The following is a 17661-nucleotide window of genomic DNA, read 5'->3' as shown; positions in this document are numbered from 1 at the left end:
GACATGAAAAAAACAAAAAAACAACAAAAACACCTTGGCACTGGTGAGTACATTATGAGATTAGCCCTTGGCAGTGGATGTGTTAAAACAATGGCAAAAAAAAAAAAAAACACTGGGTCAAATTAGTCGACCAGTAAAAATCTCTAGTCGTGAAAGCCCTATTGTATACTTTATCTCATAATTTATTGTCAAATTTACAGAAAATATGTCATAGCAATCTTGATAGTATGGCCACTTACTGTACGTTTATGGCACTTACTCCAACCATGCACAATGATTGTAACTCATTTGTGATAAGTGGCGTCTTCCAGCCTAAATTCTAATTTGTACAATGTTTTGTAGAAGCACACTTTCCTTCGTCTATTGGCCACAGTGCCTGGTCCATATACATACACTGTGAATATTTTATCAACCAACTAGAATAGAATAGGACCTCTAAATTCTTACTGGTTGCTGCCCATGTAGATGCCTGCATTAACTGATGACACTGTGCATGCATGTCTGTGTTTCTAGGTGTTGCTGATCCTGGACCTGTATGCCAGGGTGTATGAGGAGCTGATGGCCATCCCAGTGGTAAAAGGCAGGAAGACGGAGAAGGAGAAGTTTGCTGGAGGGGATTACACCACCACAGTAGAAGCCTTCATCTCTGCTAGTGGCAGAGCTATCCAGGTATTTCATCCCCAAATAATACACATGCATACATTCATAGAAGTCACCCTTTCAATTTGTTGGTGTCTTCGTTTTCTTCTCGAGATTGTACTACATTCTGTATATTTTGTTGGTTTCTTGTGAAGTACATTAAAGGGGCAGCTAACAAAATATAAGACAACATATTTCTCCTTTTACATGGAGTGCATTCTATCCATTCAGATAGTTTTGGTGTACTGAGGTTTAGAGATCTCTGCCGTTGAAAGGTCCAAATGCCATTAGAGGCCTGAGGTTTCGATTCTGCAAAATGTCTTCTAAATCCTAAACGGTTTTCTGAAAAACGTATGTTTCTATATCAGTGGTGCTCAATCTTTTTCATGTCAAGGACCCCCAAAATGATATGAATTTGGCCGCGGACCCCCATCTCAAAATATTTTGTTCCAGGGACCCCCAGAAGCAAAGATTTGAGTTAATGTTTGCTTTAACATACAGTATATATATTTATATATATATTCAAAGATTCAAAGTTTTTCAAAAATAGCAGATCTACAAGCTCGTAGCGCGGCACTCGGTGCCGCGCTATGAGCTTGTATATCTGCTATTTTTGAATAGCCAAAGTGTAAAATAATGTGCAAATTTGAAAATCTCAGCAGCTGCAAATTATGCAAAGAATGGCTCTTCCTCATGATAATCCACAGACCTCATCATGAACAGTTTGATTTAACTAATTCCTTCTGCCGCATGTCCACCTCCTGTCCATTAATACTGCCGTGCTTCCTTCTGTGTGATGAAAATAATGCAGATATATCTCTCTCCTCCTCTCTCAGGGAGCCACGTCTCACCACCTGGGTCAGAACTTCGCCAAGATGTTTGAGATTGTATTTGAGGACCCCAAGAAACCTGGTGAAAAGCAGTTTGCGTATCAGAACTCATGGGGCCTCACGACCAGGACCATCGGTGTTCTGACCATGGTCCATGGAGACAACATGGGCCTGGTGCTGCCGCCCCGCGTCGCCTGCCTACAGGTACGTACAGTACACACACACACACACACACACACACACACACACACACACACACACACACACACACACACACACACACACACACACACACACACACACACACACAATCTTGTACATGAACACACACACACTACAGAGACACACTCGTACACTGTAAGTAAGTAGGTCGCAACTTCATACACGCATGCATACACAGTGCAGTTAGAAATTCTTCAACACACGTACAGTTGAATGAAATGCACTAAGGTCTGTGTCTCTGTCTCTCAGGTGATCATCATCCCCTGTGGTATAACAGCTAGCCTGCCAGAGGCAGAGAAAGACGCCATTCTGGCCAAGTGTTCCCAGTACCTCAGCAGGCTGCAGAGGGCTGACATCAGGGTGAAGGCTGACCTCCGAGACAACTACTCCCCTGGATGGAAGTTCAACCACTGGGAACTCAAGGTAAGGGGGAAAAAAAACAAGCAATGGAAACAACGGACAAAGGAAAAGGAGTAATAAAGTGGTGTAGGGAGATGGACTGATTCATGGCCTCTACATAAATAATAAGCAAATATAGATCACAATATTACATCAAAATAATACAACAGATTAAAATCTCACCCAAAAAGATTACGGAGATATATTGAACAATATTTCATGGAAAGAACATAGAGAAAGTGTAAGTGCATGTGTGCGTAAAAGTGCACACGAGTGATCAGCCACAGCAAACATTTAGAAGATTATATTATTTATATCAGGGATCTTCAACAGGGGGTCCGGGACCCCTAGGGGGTCCTCAAAGTTACTACAGGGGGTCCGCCAAATATTTCTGTGATATGATTATTATTTTTTTACATATCTGAGGAGAACTTTAGCCAAAAATAGCAGATCTACAAGCTCACAACACCTCGCAGCGCGAGGCGTTGTGAGCTTGTAGATCGGCTATTTTTGGCAAAGAGTTATAGGTGTAGAGAGAAAAAAGAGCAGCAACAGTTTATCTGAAACACAATTTTATACAATATAGAGTAGGAGGTCCCTGCTTCATCTCTCTCAGCTAGGGGGTCCTTGGCCTAAAAACGTTGAAGACCCCTGATTTATATAATTGTTTTCAAACTATTGGAGATGCATTTGTGGCTCTAAATCAGCTATATTAGTCTACCAATGTTCTGAATTACTTGTTCTTTAATCTGTTGGTTAGGATTGGACAATGTATCACATAATGGGCATGACAAATAAACCAAAATGTGAAATACTGTACTATAAAAAAAACTCTGTGAACCTCTATTCATAGTTGATGCCTCATTCATACAGGTTGCTCAGAAAAATCAACCTTATTCTAAATGAAAATTACTAACGCTGTATCGCCGTGCCACATATCAACATTTGGTCCATAGATTTGATACATTCACATCACCCTGCCTGTCCTGTGTAACTAGTGAGGCCTTCATCAACTTTTCTGTTTGTAGATCAGAAAAAAAGAATATCGTAGATTGTTTTTGATCGTGATTTATCCCCCTGTCCTCAGGGAGTGCCAATCCGTCTGGAGGTGGGTCCTAAAGACCTGAAGCAGAATCAGTGTGTGGCTGTGAGGAGAGACACTAAAGACCGCGTCACTTTGGCAGAGGCTGAAGTGGAGAAAAGACTCCCACACATACTGGAGGAGATCCAGAACAACCTGTATAAGAGGTAAGCTACAAACCATGTATAAACACCACCAAGACACGCTGCACAAACCTACATGCAAACACAACCACATTTTGGATAAAAAGTAGAGTAGTGAGTAGAGAGAGCAATGTTGGGTGTTTTGGTTTGTGACCAGAGCTCAATCATCGAGAGTGAGAGAGGATGAGCAATGCTCAATAACCCGGGCAATGCTGGGTACCGAACCTCAACAAGCTGATCGTCTTCTGTATAAAGTTGAAGTTGTCTGTGGAGCTGTGCTGTTGGACATGCCTGACATCATGATGTCAAACCAGAGCTCGATAGCGAGAGGCAGAGGGAGTATTTCACCCACGCAATAAAAAAAGTGCAGTAGGAAAATGACACCTACATGTAAAAACTGTAACAGTAGGTGTGTGTTGTATATTTATTTGATGTGTAAAAAAACGGATGGGCGCATATACAGTACAGTATTTAGTGGAGCAGGCTTCTGAAACGTGTCTAGTGGAATCACAAGCATTGGCTATATAAATTATATTTAGTCACTGCGATCACATCTGGCGGTCACGTCACAGCCGGAACGTAACAAAGGCACCACCCCTGGTGGAATCCAGAGTTAACCTTGTCCTACATCATAAGTTGGAGAAAGAGACATTCCACTTTTACTGGCATGATTCCATAGGAGTCTAGCTGTCTCTGTGTGTCTGGGGCTATTCTCACCAATCAGTGCCATTTTCTTCACATTGTTTCATGCTTTTGTTGTAAATATTGAATTTCTAATTTCATAAGGAAAGTCAATGGGGCTCTGTTCGACCTGAAACTTTGCCCAGATTTGGAGTCTTGTGTCATAGACATCTATGACATAGACGACTGACGTCACGGCTGGCCACACATGACATCTTGATTTAACAGTTAAACAAATTCATACTTTTATTCTTTATTTTATCATCACTTGAGGTGTTTGAGCGTGTTTGAGCGTGACATACAGCCTCATTATCCTGCCTGCAACGATGCATGGTAGAGTATTTTCTATGCTTGTGTCTGGGAACAACATAACTGGAAAACCGATCAAAAATATCAAAGGTTGACGATGAATAACAACTACATGAACATCACTCCGTCCAGGGAGGACTGCGTTTACACAAGTTGTTACTGTGAAGAGAACGTGTGGAAGCTTTGTGAGTTCGTCAAGGCGGAGAAGAAGCCCGATACGTTGGGAGAGGTCTTTGCTGTTTTCATCTCCAATGACGACAGAATGATCCCTCTGTGGAAACAGAAGTCGGGCCGCGGGGATGAGCCGGCGATTTGGGACTACCACGTGATTCTCCTCCACGCCAGTAAGGGGCAGAGCTGGATCTACGACCTGGACTCGGAGCTGCCGTTCCCCTGCCCGTTGACGCTGTACGCAAGACTGGCCTTCCGCTCCGACTGCGACCTCAAACCGAGCTTCCACAGGAAGTTGCGAGTCGTCCCCGCAGACAGCTTCCTGTTGACATTTGCGTCCGACCGCTCCCACATAAAGGACGACGAGGGGGCGTGGTGCTCCCCTCCCCCTCCCTACCCCTGTATACACACGCCAAACTGTAGGATGAATCTTGATGACTTCATCAGCATGGAGTCGAGCGTAGGATGGGGTCAAATATTCTCCCTGTCGCACTTCATACAGGAGTATACACACACAACATACACACTCAAACACAATCTAGTTTAATGTCCTATATATTAACACATTTAGTGCCAGAGGTTTTTTAAAACGGGGTACATCTAGTGCCAGCGTTCTTACCGTTTACGCTGCGCTGTTTAGGGCTGTAGACGCCATGACAAGGACGCGGATGTAAATAAAGGGTGCGTGCACGATGGTGGAGGGTCCCGACTATCGCCTGGAACAATAATATTTCTAACGCAATCCGCCTTTGCAGAGTGATCGCCCATCGAAAACGGCTCGTTTCCACCACGGTAAAAAGAAATGGAGATATGAAGCTTTTTCTCAAGGAGTTATAATGGGAGCGGACGGGAGGTAGGTTTTTTTGGCACGGAGCCACATCCGTCCTCTCCTTTTTTCAAGCTCTGTGAATCATTCCAAAGTTGCGTTAGAGCGCCCCGTGTTGAAAAATAAATTAAGAAATAAAGAAATCTCCTCACGGAGATTCCCGGTTATGGCACTCAATGTGTTAAAGTTGCCTTGTGGGTGGGCGGTACCAATGTAACATGTCCATATACAGTATGGGCATGTTACAGTATGGGCATGTTACTTTATGGTGTATAATTGTCTGGTGCGCAGACAGTTATATAAACCTTGCTGGTGTCACTGATATCATGCTCTGTGACAAGCTCACAGTCTCCACTTCAAACACGGCCTGTGTATCGCTGAGACTGCCTTGTTAGGCGGTCAGATGGGTGGGCCGCGAACGCTTTTGAGATTTTCAAGTGGGCCCTGATCCAGAAAGAACCCCTGGTTTAGGTTGTTAAGCTGTACTGTATGTGTGTGTGTTTCAGGGCTTCTGATGACCTGAATAAACACATGGTGGCTACAGACTCGATGGAGGAGTTTGTGAGAGAACTGGACCAGGGCAAGGTGAGTCAAACACAACACTTTATCAGAACTCCAACCCTCTGCCTCAGGGTTGGAGTTCTGACTAGAGGGTGACTATATCTCTGAATAGTGAGGATGGGACCAGTGTCAGTGGATGGTTTATTTTTATGACATTGTGTATGATGTACTAAATCGTTTATTTTTTTTACATTTTTAGCTCCACAAGGGGCTCTAATGACTGATTTGTACTTGGTTGCACGCTGTGTCACACACCAAAAATAGCAGACCCACAACATGTCTCAGTGTAATGTGTTGAGGTGGCAATGTTGGTTCAAAAGCAGTGCTTTTCAACTCTTAAAGGACTTTCAACCTGTCTTCATATAATTGGTCCTCACTAATGCTCATTACAATATGCCACCATTTATGTCTACTCAGTCTAGGTCCCTGAGGAGGGCTGTGGACAGTTCAGAAACCTGTCTACCAGTGACATCATCGATGGGGAATCCAAGCTAATGGAAACTACAGGCTTTCTATTCCTGTAAAGTTAGCATGCTATAATGGAAGCCATTGTTCTCGCGTTAATAAAAATCAAAAGAAAAAAAATTAATATTGAAGAAAAAAATTACACAACTTTATCTGGAGCATTAGTGAGGATGAAGATAGGTTGAAAGTGGGTGAAGCCGTCCTTAACCCATTAAGACCTGAGAAGATTCTAGAAATGTCTCCTAAATCCTAACAATTTTTTGAAAGAAAAACCCAAATTTTTTTCCCTCGATTTTTCAAAAATAGCAGATATACAAGCTCGTAGCGCGGCACTCGGTGCCGCGCTATGAGCTTGTATATCTGCTATTTTTGAATAGCCAAAGGCATCTAAAGTGACACAGAAGCGTTCCAGGTATCAATGGGTTAAGGGCTATTCACACCAAGCACTATAACTAACTATTAAATATCTTTCACCATTGAATTTGTTATCATAGTGGTGTGAACTCTGCCACCCACTTAACTCATTCAGTGCCAAACTTATTACTGGCTTTATCACCCCTGTGCCAAGGCCAAAAATACATTGTAAAAAAAAATGTGCTTAGGAGCCGAGATACAGCCTTTTTCAGTAAGACGTTAAACAAGAAGTGATATAATATATATATATATATTAGATTAAATTAATTAAAAGAAAAACAAATATTATGACGTCGGCGACGTCATTGGCACTCTGGGCTCACCAGTTAGTTGTAGTTCGTGCTTGGTGTTAATGGCCCTTTAGTCTTGTTTATGACAAATATCATTTCTCATCAACACAAATATGTATTTGTCGTGTTAACAGATTGTCCAGATTCCGTTCTGCGGAGGCATCGAGTGCGAGGACTGGATTAAGAAAACCACAGCCAAGTAAGTTCCACACAATCATTTTAATATCACATTTTATATGTTCCTGTCCTGTACATCATATCATTCCCTTGATACCATAGAAAAAATATGGACTATGGGACCCGTTTTGAAGCCTGCTGTAGTTCAGCGAAAATTTTCTGCTTAGTGCAACCAGAAAGGGTGGGAAGGAGAGCGAGGGGTGGGTCTTCGCTCCATAGAACTTTGGTCTTGTCAATCACAACATAGCCACGCCCAAAAGAATATCCTTCTTTATCATCCATTTTAAATTGGACTATAATCTACAAATGCATAATTCATGCTGTGTGAGGACTTGAAATTAGTGATTAAAACAAGAAATGATGACGCTGTCATATTAATACCAGGTTGCTCTCTCCAGCATCCCCGCATGGAACCAAATGGGCCCGTGGTCCTGTACCCTTTCGCTCGCGGAGTAACAAATCGCTGTTGGAGGCGGCGCTGTGTGTGTGTGTATGAGGAGTCAAATCAATAGTTTGTTTGGTGGCGACGACATTTCTTTTTTTTATATAGTTTGTTTGGTGGCGACGACCACACTTTCTTTTTTGTTCTGGGCTATGATCCCATAGCATGGGAGGAGCCCGTCGTTCAGAGTATGGGGAAGTCTCCCCATTGGCTTAAAGTATTGAAGGACAGCCAATGATGTGTTTAGAAAGTGTCGAGAAAGTGTTGGCTGCAAGCAACCTGGTAAAAATGTAAGTCTTTATGAAACGGTTTACTAAATAAAACCAAGTGTAAATTCGAGTCAAGTTCCATTGACTTAGATGGAATTGCAGCCGGTATTGGTGTCACCTGCTGGGCCAGTAATCAGAACTGCTGCGCTTTCATTACTTCCGCATTGGCTTCAATCTCAATAGCTTATTTTCTTATACACTCATTAGTTTTTATTTCTATTTCTTTCCTACTTTGTAATTGTGAGCAGCTAGAGAGCAACTAGCTAAGTAAATGTAAATTTACCTGGCGAATAAAACTAACTGTGGCTCTCTCTCTCTCTTTTTGTGTTCTCCAGGGACCAGGACCTGGAGCCCGGGGCCCCCTCCATGGGAGCCAAGAGTCTGTGTATCCCCTTCAGTCCCCTGAAGACCCTGCAGCCTGGACAGATGTGTGTGAGCGGCAAGGAAGCCGCTCAGTACTACACCCTGTTTGGACGCAGCTACTAAACAAACACGATGATGATGGTGGACAGTGTAGTTTAAAAGGGCTTTCTTTTCTTCCTTTTAATTTCTTATCTTGTGTATTTAGGCTGTTGAGGTTATTGTGGAATTCCTGTATTTTCTACACTCTATTTTTATTTTCCCAACAGTTGAGATGGCACAATGGAGGAGCAAGTCTAGGTTTATGTCTGTTGTTCTAAGCTTTGGTCCTGAGGGACCAGAGTACTGTGGTTTTCTATTTTAATATAAATTTGTCACGTGATGACCTATCCCAGTCTAGATTAGTCCCTGGTTAATAATGATAATAAATGATCAACGTTATTTATATAGCACTATTCAAAAAAAAAGGTTACAAAGTGCTTTACAAAACAAGACCAGTAGTTGGACCAAATAAACCAGCAGTACTCTGGGGTCCCCTGGAACGGAGTGTAGAATTACTGGTTGGTATTTTCTGTTCAACCATGTCAGAAGACGGGTGTGGTATTGTGTTTTTTCATCTCAAATCTTGGAACCCCTGAGAGTCCAGCTGTCCAAGTGTAGTACTTTGTTTGGAAAATGTGAAAACGTGGGTGCTCTGTAAAATCCGGTGTTAATTTGTACACTTTCGGTTCATTTTTCCACTTAAATGAACGGTTAACTCATGTTACAGTGATGTAGGTCTTGCTGGAGAACAGCGCTTTTGACATTTCTTTGTCTTTCTGTCCATTTCCTCCTCTTTGTGTTCCCTTGGTTATGTCTCACCCTGCACTCAGACTATCTCAGGACCTCTGCAGGCTTGACTCAGGCATGGCATTAAGCTTACACTGTCAAGGCTGTGACAGCCCTCTTTTACAGCCCTGCTGTACAGGTAGTGTTAGTTGTTCAATGGTTGACAACAAAATTCCCCTGGACCAACCCGACATTACTGATGGAATACTATCACTTAACATGCATATGATAAAAAAAAAGAACTATTCTTCTGTTTTCTCCTAGTTATTATAACTACAATGTATAATAATAAAGCATTCGGAATTCCCATGGAGTGTTGTCCAGTACTGCTTTCAGAAGGATGGATGGATAGATAGATGGATAGAGAGAGAGTGTGTGTGTGTGTGTGTGTGTGTGTGTGTGTGTGTGTGTGTAAGTACAGTACATTCCTCTTTGGTATACATTTTAAAACGGTAAAGATCCAATGCACATAGAAAGTAACCAGTAGAGCACAGAGCTCTACAGAAAGTTTGTGTCTATGATTACTTCACATTTTACAAAGGCCAAAATAAAAATGTCCATTTTGTAGTAATTCATTCTTGCCTTAGGTTGAGAGTGGGCTAAGTAGTCAATCTCAAAGCACAAATAAACAATGAAATGCAGATCTGCATTTTATTCGCATTGCTTTTTTTTTTAATCCACTATATTATCTACTAAAGTATTTTACATACAGTGCTATATTTGAGTCTCCCAGTTGTAATTAATGAAAACAAAAGCAGGAAACAAATCAAAGACCCATTTTCACTTTGTAAAGACTTTATTAATAACCAGATGATCATTACATGCAACTACAGGAACTTGTTCATTGTTGTCTCACTGTATTTATCATAATGACCACATCAAAGCAGAAGGCTATCAGATAGATAGGATGTCAATTCACATTGCTTCTTGTTGGTTTCCTGGTTTCAATGTAATCACCCTAATTCACCGTCATTATGTCACTATCCTCAGTGTTAGCGTGCAGTCATAATACATAATGATAGCACTTGGTTTTATGTATCAGAAAATGTGAGCAGTAAAATCAACAAGCTGCTGGAGAAAACATTTTCAAACCTAAATTCTGTGCATCAGAAACTGAGCCACAGATCAGGAGCTTTCAGCAGTTGTACAGTCTATTAATCCTCACAATATCGAGATAGGACATGCCCTGTCTCTGGCCGATCTGCACGGTGGAGTCTGGGATGGGGGTGATGCTGTCTTTGCCGTACTGGATAGAGAAGGCCGTTCTACCATAGTGCATGATGGAGGAATAGTCATAGGGGGTGCCCAGGTTGTTGGTGTACTGCCTGTAGAAGTTGTACGCATTGTTGGGGTTGATGTTGTCCCAGTTGATGCGGACGTACTGGTCACGGTCGCTTCTGGTCTGCTCGTGCTGGAAACCCAGGGCATGGTTGATCTCGTGCTGGATGATGCCGTGGTACACGCAGCCATTACGCTTGAGAGAGAGCACTTGCTTGCCTCCGACTCTGCCCAGAGAAGAGTAGCAGCCATCTTTGTTCTCAATGCTGATGTAGTCGCGCTCGTTCTGACGCTGCTCAAAGCGGATGCAGGTGCTGACGTGGAAGGACCACATGGCGTATTGGATCCGGTATACCTCCCATGGTGTGAATTCACTGCTCATCGTGTAGGGGATCGTCACGAAGCCACCGGCGTCTTTCTTCCACAGGCAGTTGGAATAAAAACAGTACATGGCGTTTCTGGTTCTGGGAACGAGCAGGTCTCCCTCCAGCAGCATCTCTCTGGAGCCGTTGTTGGAGGACAGAATCATGGTGCTGATGTCGACCGCCTGGTGGTCGTCTGTCTGGACTTCTGATCCACTTCCTTCTTCCAGGATGGGATGGGCCCAGGAGAGACCCAGCAGTAGCAGGAGGCTGAAAAGGAGCTTCATCTTCACGCTCTGTCTGGGGGCTCCTTAGTCTCTGATGGTGCTGGAGATGCTTTGGAGAGGGTGCTTGGAGCTTGGTGACTTGAGTCTACAGAGTCCTTAGCCTTTATACTGACCTGCATAGGTGTGTCTGCTGGAGGATTAAGGGTTGTGTCCAGACCCCTGAAGCCTAAACAAACTGTGAAGGGAGGATTCCTCAGACCAACCTGCTGTTTCAACAGTTGTCTGTATTAAAGGGAATTAAAGGGAGAACTAGCATTGATTAAGCGGGCGGGAAACATGAACACAATCAGGTTTACATGTACATTTCAGATGATCAGCTAACTCTAATTATTGTGAAACTACTTTTGGATTTCAACATGGTAACCATAAGAAGAGGTTTCACTTGATCACAATCCAAACAGACTATATAATAAATATCTACCCCATGTTATCTACTGTACAAATAGTCAGCAGTAATTATGATATAATTACTTATACTAACCACATTAAAGTGAACCCTAAAGTTGTTATTCTGGGGGCGAATATTCAGTGAACAGATGCAAGCTCACGAGTTACAAGGTAACCAAATGGAACCATACATGCTCAGTGGTACAAATGGATACAGTAATACTGAAGATTTTACTATGTAGGGCATATTTGCTTTGAGTGAAGAGAGTGTCCACTGAGAGACCCAGCTAGAGAAGTAGTTTGCAATGTTCCTGTAGCACTGTAGTTAACTTTATGGAGATAGAGTTGTCTCATAAGTTTTTGTGTGAACAGATTGACAATGTGTAAATGTGTATGTAAATAGTTCATCTGTAAATATAAAACACCTTCCACAAAACAAAAACTAAAAGGGTTACCATCAAGGTCACAGTCTGCCTTTTTCTTGCACTGCAGTGTCTCATGGTTATGAATATTTGAGTTGGATATTGTAGAATCCTGTTCTTAAATGTTTAGGGACATTCAACTTTGGATATAGAGGTGTCTCTATCTACATATTTTGTGTGTGTGTGTGTCTAAGCCACACAGTGCTTTAGTCCAAACATAACGTTTGCTAACGGGAATGGAACTCTGGGACTTGTATTATTAAAACACACTTGATTTGACCACCAGTATCACCGAACCACAAAACAGAGGATCTTCAGGAGTAGGCCTATGACTTAGTTTGAGAAAATTAAGATGAGAAAATCCGAAATTCCACATGGAATTTGTGTGATAAGTAAACCTGTATTACGACTAAAGTGCTTTAGTTGTAGGGTTCAGAGAGGGTAGCAGTGAGTGTTTTCTGGGGTTCTCTAAATCTCAGTGAAAGCGAGGAATTTCAGAGCCTGGAGGGAGGCGTTCATTGTTAAGCCAACCGCCTCACCACTTGTGTAAATTCAGTGACTCAAAGACATCTACGTTTAAAGGGGTAGTTCACCCCCAAAATAACTTTTTTTCTATTGATTACTCACCCCATGGAGCCTTGAATTCATAGATATTTTTTTGTTTTTGTCACATTCCTAAGCCAATAATTTGATTATAATAAATTTGTCCCCATTGATTCCGGTAGGAGACACAAATGCATTTGTGTCTCCTACCGGAATCAATGGGGCTAAATGTATTATAATCAAATAATAAAGGAAGGAATGCGACAAAAACAAAAAAATATCCATGAATTCAAGGCTCCATGGGGTGAGTAATCAATAGAAAAAAAGTTATTTTGGGGGTGAACTACCCCTTTAAGGCTGGCACCACTGTTGTGGTCCACCCAAAAAAAAAGTATATAAACTGCTGTATACTGGTACTGAGTGTAACCCAGTGATGATAAAAAACACTTCAAGTCTTAGGCTGTGGTTACATTTCAACTGCAACTTCTGTGATCAGATGTGTCAGATCATAACTTGTGTCCACACTTGAACTTCAGCGCAACATCCCTGTTCAGACTTTATTTTTTTATATATATATTTTTAAATCTTTTCTGCCTTTATTCAATAGTAGAGGGATCCAAGAAAATGGAGAAAGAGTCAGAGCCAGGAGATGCCACGCAGCAAATCCCCCGCCAGGCTCAGGAATCAAACCCGGGAATTCAGAATCCCAACTAGAAAAAGTGCTCCTCGGAGCACAAGTCTCCGCCAGGTCAGGTACGTTATTGTGCCTCCTGGTGGCGCTATAATAGGCCAATGTGAAAAGGGTGCCATTTATTCTTAGGCCTTTCACGGCAATCGAACACTTTGATGCATTTTGTTCCAAAAATGTGTTTTGCTAAATTAGATCTGGTGGTGGCGCTATAACAGGCCAATGTGAAAAGGGTGGCATTTCTTCCTGGGGCAAGTGGGAATATACGTGGAAAATTTCACGGAAATCGCATGCTTCGTTCACGATTTGAGGCATTGTGTTAAAAATGAAGCAATCCTGCACATTTTGGGAGCCAATCTTAGCCAATCAGGATGGAATCTGCTAAATCAGACAGATCCGTGTTGATCACATGACTATAGAGATACTGTGTACCGATTTGCATGTTTTTTGGAGAAAATCTGTAGGAGTAATATCCAAAAATGTGTTTTGCAAAAGTCGGCCTCATGGTGGCGCTATAAAAAGCAGATGTGAAAAAGGCAGGGCAGATGTTTTTCCTTGGCCTCTGGGGAGTGTGCGTGCAAAGTTTCACGCAGATCGGTGCAGTTATAGGGAAAAACGTGAATCGGCCTATTATAGCGCCACCATGAGGCTGTTAGGAAAGTTTTCAAGTGGCATTTCTTCCTGGGCCAAGTGGGAATCTACGTGGAAAATGTCAGGGAAATCGTATGCTTCGTTCATGATTTGAGGCATTGTGTTCAAAATGATCCAATCCTGCAAACTTTGGGAGCCAATCTTAGCCAATCAGGATGGAATCTGGTAAATCGGACAGATCCATGATGATCACATGACTATAGAGATACTGTGTACAGATTTGCGTGTTTTTTGGAGAAAATCTGTAGGAGTCATATCCAAAAATGTGTTTTGCAAAAGTCGGCCTCATGGTGGCGCTATGACAGCCTGATCTGAAAAATGTGGGGCAGAGGTTCTGCTGGGACATCCAGGGAGTGTGTGTGTGCAGTTTCACAGCGACCGGGCCAACGGTGGCGGAGATTAGCTGGTCGCAGACAAGGACGGACACACACACGGACACATGGACGGACGGACGGACGGACGGAGGGTAAAACATACTCTCTCGCCATGCCTTTCGGCCTGGCGGAGACAATAAGACACTGGTGTTTAAAAACCTGAAACTTGTATTGACAGGAAAGAGGCAGAGGAGAAAATGCTATAATCAGCTGGGGCAGTGTGGGCGGGGCATCATGGACACTGTGGCCTCAGGGCATATATGTTTTTGAAGGGCAGAAGGCCAAACAGAGGGGCCATGGCCTTCTTGGCCTCTATGAAATTCCTGCCCTGCATGAGGTGAAAATACGATTGAAAATATGTGACATGTTCCTTTAATGCTTAAGGCCACATACTGTAACTGTACATAAATACATACTCTTTTAGTCACTTAACTGCCTGGGAATGAGACCGTTGTAACTTTGTAATGTAATAAAACATTTGAATGACTTTCACTCATTAGAATATATTAGGTCCCATGAACGTGGGACCTAATGTAACTTGGGGTCCCAAACTGCTGGTTGACATAAACACCTCTCAGAGAAGTGAAGGAATGTTTGTAATACAACTATCAGATCTGTTGTAATTAATGGACACACACACACACACACGCACACGCACACGCACACGCACACGCACACACACACTAGATTAAATGACCCAAATACACTTTGTTAAGACTATGACACAAACTTTATTAATAACCATATTCATTACATGTGACTACAGGAACTTAATGCATTTATCATAATGACCACATCAAAGCAGAAGGCTACAAGGTCGATGCGACCAGTGTTTCACATACTGTAGTAGTTGGTTGGTTGGTTTCTATGTAATCATCCTCATTCTGTTATGTTACTCTGTCCTCAATGTTTGCAGTTATAACAGATACTGACAGACATTTGGGGTTTTGATATATATATCAGGAAATGTGAGAAGAGAAAAATCAACAGAAACTGCTGGAGATATTGTCAAACTAGGTCAGGTTTTTGTGTCACCTACATTCTAAAGGAGTTTTCAGCAGTTGTACAGTCTATTAATCCTCACGATATCGAGATAGGACATGCCCTGTCTCTGGCCGATCTGCACGGTGGAGTCTGGGATGGGGGTGATGCTGTCTTTGCCGTACTGGATAGAGAAGGCCGTTCTACCATAGTGCATGATGGAGGAATAGTCATAGGGGGTGCCCAGGTTGTTGGTGTACTGCCTGTAGAAGTTGTAGGCATTGTTGGGGTTGATGTTGTCCCAGTTGATGCGGACGTACTGGTCACGGTCGCTCCTGGTCTGCTCGTGCTGGAAACCCAGGGCATGGTTGATCTCGTGCTGGATGATGCCGTGGTCCACGCAGCCATTACGCTTGAGAGAGAGCACTTGCTTGCCTCCGACTCTGCCCAGAGAAGAGTAGCAGCCATCTTTGTTCTCGATGCTGATGTAGTCGCGCTCGTTCTTCTGACGCGGCTCAAAGCGGATGCAGGTGCTGTCGTGGAAGGACTGCATGGCGTATTGGATCCGGTATACCTCCCATGGTGTGAATTCACTGCTCATCGTGTAGGGGATCGTCACGAAGCCACCGGCGTCTTTCTTCCACAGGCAGTTGGAATAAAAACAGTACATGGCGTTTCTGGTTCTGGGAACGAGCAGGTCTCCCTCCAGCAGCATCTCTCTGGAGCCGTTGTTGGAGGACAGAATCATGGTGCTGATGTCGACCGCCTGGTGGTCGTCTGTCTGGACTTCTGATCCACTTCCTTCTTCCAGGATGGGATGGGCCCAGGAGAGACCCAGCAGTAGCAGGAGGCTGAAAAGGAGCTTCATCTTCACGCTCTGTCTGGGGGCTCCTTAGTCTCTGATGGTGCTGGAGATGCTTTGGAGAGGGTGCTTGGAGCTTGGTGACTTGAGTCTACAGAGTCCTTAGCCTTTATACTGACCTGCATAGGTGTGTCTGCTGGAGGATTAAGGGTTGTGTCCAGACCCCTGAAGCCTAAACAAACTGTGAAGGGAGGATTCCTCAGACCAACCTGTTGTTTCAACAGTTGTCTGTATTAAAGGGAATTAAAGGCAAAACTAGCATTGATTAAGCGGGCGGGAAACATGAACACAATCAGGTTTACATGTACATTTCAGATGATCAGCTAACTGTAATTATTGTGAAACTACGTTTGGATTTCAACATCGTAACCATAAGAAGAGGTCTCACATGATCACAATCCAAACAGACAACTATATAATGCATATCTATGTATGTACCCCATGTTATCTAAAAATAAATAGTCATTATTATATAATTACTTATACTAACCACATTAAGTGAACCCTAACGTTGTTATTCTGGGGCGAATATTCAGTGAAAATAGCAGATGCAAGCTCACGAGTAACAAGGTAACGTATCGTGAGGTGTTGTGAGCTTGTAGATCGGTGATTTTGTATATAATGTTCACTCTAGATTCAGAATAGGAACGCTAGGGTTCACGTGGTTAGTGAGAAAAACACTGCTCATCTGTCAGACTTGGGTGAGATGCTGGAGCCAGAAGGAAACCAAATGAACAATAAAAGGCAGCCTCTGGACACTCAAAGCTGTGCAAACATCATATTTATAATTTCTTTATAGCAAGCTTTCGGTCATAGACCTTCTTCAGGCAACTCTTAGCGTGTACAAATGTTACCAAATGGAACCATACATGCTCAGTGGTACAAATGGATACATTAATACTGAAGGTTTTACTATGTAGGGCATATTTGCTTTGAGTGAAGAGAGCGTCATCCACTGAGAGACCCAGCTAGAGAAGTAGTTTGCAATGTTCCTGTAGCACTGTAGTTAACTTTATGGAGATAGAGTTGTGAGAGTTGTGAGTTTTTGTGTGAACAGATTGACAATGTGTAAATGCGTATGTAAATAGTTCATCTGTAAATATAAAACACCTTCCACAAAACAAAAACACAAACTAAAAGGGTTACCATCAAGGTCACAGTCTGTCTTTTTCTTGCACTGCAGTGTCTCATGGTTATGAATATTTGAGTTGGATATTGTAGAATCCTGTTCCTAAATGTTTAGGGACATTCAACTTTGAATATAGAGGTGTCTCTATCTACATTTAGCCATTGTGTGTGTGTGTGTGTGTGTGTGTGTGTGTGTGTGTGTGTGTGTGTGTGTGTGTGTGTGTGTGTGTGTGTGTGTGTGTGTGTGTGTGTGTGTGTGTGTGTGTGTGTGTGTGTGTGTGTGTGTGTGTGTGTGTGTGTGTGTGTGTGTGTCTGTCTAAGGCTAAGCCACAATGTGCTTTAGTCCAAACACAACGTTTGCTAATGGTGATGGAACTCTGGGATTTGTATTATTAAAACACACTTGATTTGACCACCAGTATCACCAAACCACAAAACAGAAGATCTTCAGGAGTAGGCCTATGACTTAATTTGAGAAAATTAAGATGAGAAAATCAGATATTCCACATGGAATTTGTGTGATAAGTAAACCTGTACTACGACTAAAGTGCTTTAGTTGTAGGGTTCAGAGAGGGTAGCAGTGAGTGTTCT

General features: G+C 42.7%; 4 protein-coding genes across 5 annotated transcripts in view; 2 read left to right on the top strand and 2 right to left on the bottom strand.

Moving 5' to 3' along the window:
* Positions 1 to 9416, top strand: part of eprs1 (glutamyl-prolyl-tRNA synthetase 1) — a 50659-nt gene extending 41243 nt beyond the window's left edge. For both annotated transcript variants that reach the window (XM_080427000.1, XM_080426999.1), the window contains 7 exons: positions 514 to 669; positions 1476 to 1673; positions 1941 to 2114; positions 3178 to 3338; positions 5808 to 5886; positions 7166 to 7230; positions 8255 to 9416. In XM_080427000.1, coding sequence (XP_080283126.1) covers positions 514 to 669; positions 1476 to 1673; positions 1941 to 2114; positions 3178 to 3338; positions 5808 to 5886; positions 7166 to 7230; positions 8255 to 8405 — 984 coding nt within the window. In that variant the 3' untranslated portion in view covers positions 8406 to 9416. The remainder of the gene's footprint in view (positions 1 to 513; positions 670 to 1475; positions 1674 to 1940; positions 2115 to 3177; positions 3339 to 5807; positions 5887 to 7165; positions 7231 to 8254) is intronic.
* On the top strand, positions 4402 to 5022 carry LOC308078758 (protein N-terminal glutamine amidohydrolase-like; the record flags this gene model as incomplete). Its single annotated transcript, XM_080420098.1, has 1 exon — positions 4402 to 5022. One exon carries the CDS (start codon positions 4402 to 4404, stop codon positions 5020 to 5022), a length of 621 nt encoding a protein of 206 aa, XP_080276224.1.
* Positions 9417 to 10242: 826 nt separating the features above from the next.
* LOC308082600 (hatching enzyme 1.2-like) lies at positions 10243 to 11034 on the bottom strand (the record flags this gene model as incomplete). Its single annotated transcript, XM_080424446.1, has 1 exon — positions 10243 to 11034. One exon carries the CDS (start codon positions 11032 to 11034, stop codon positions 10243 to 10245), a length of 792 nt encoding a protein of 263 aa, XP_080280572.1.
* A 4119-nt stretch (positions 11035 to 15153) lies between these two features.
* LOC308082594 (hatching enzyme 1.2-like) lies at positions 15154 to 15948 on the bottom strand (the record flags this gene model as incomplete). The annotated part of the gene is made up of 1 exon (XM_080424434.1): positions 15154 to 15948. The coding sequence occupies one exon, from the start codon at positions 15946 to 15948 to the stop codon at positions 15154 to 15156; it is 795 nt and encodes a 264-aa protein (XP_080280560.1).
* Positions 15949 to 17661: the final 1713 nt, after the last annotated feature.

The sequence above is a fragment of the Gymnoscopelus braueri genome, assembly GCF_963280865.1.
Source record: "Gymnoscopelus braueri genome assembly, chromosome: 1".
In the NCBI taxonomy this organism is placed as follows: domain Eukaryota; kingdom Metazoa; phylum Chordata; class Actinopteri; order Myctophiformes; family Myctophidae; genus Gymnoscopelus; species Gymnoscopelus braueri.
This window is presented reverse-complemented; position numbering and strand designations above follow the sequence as displayed.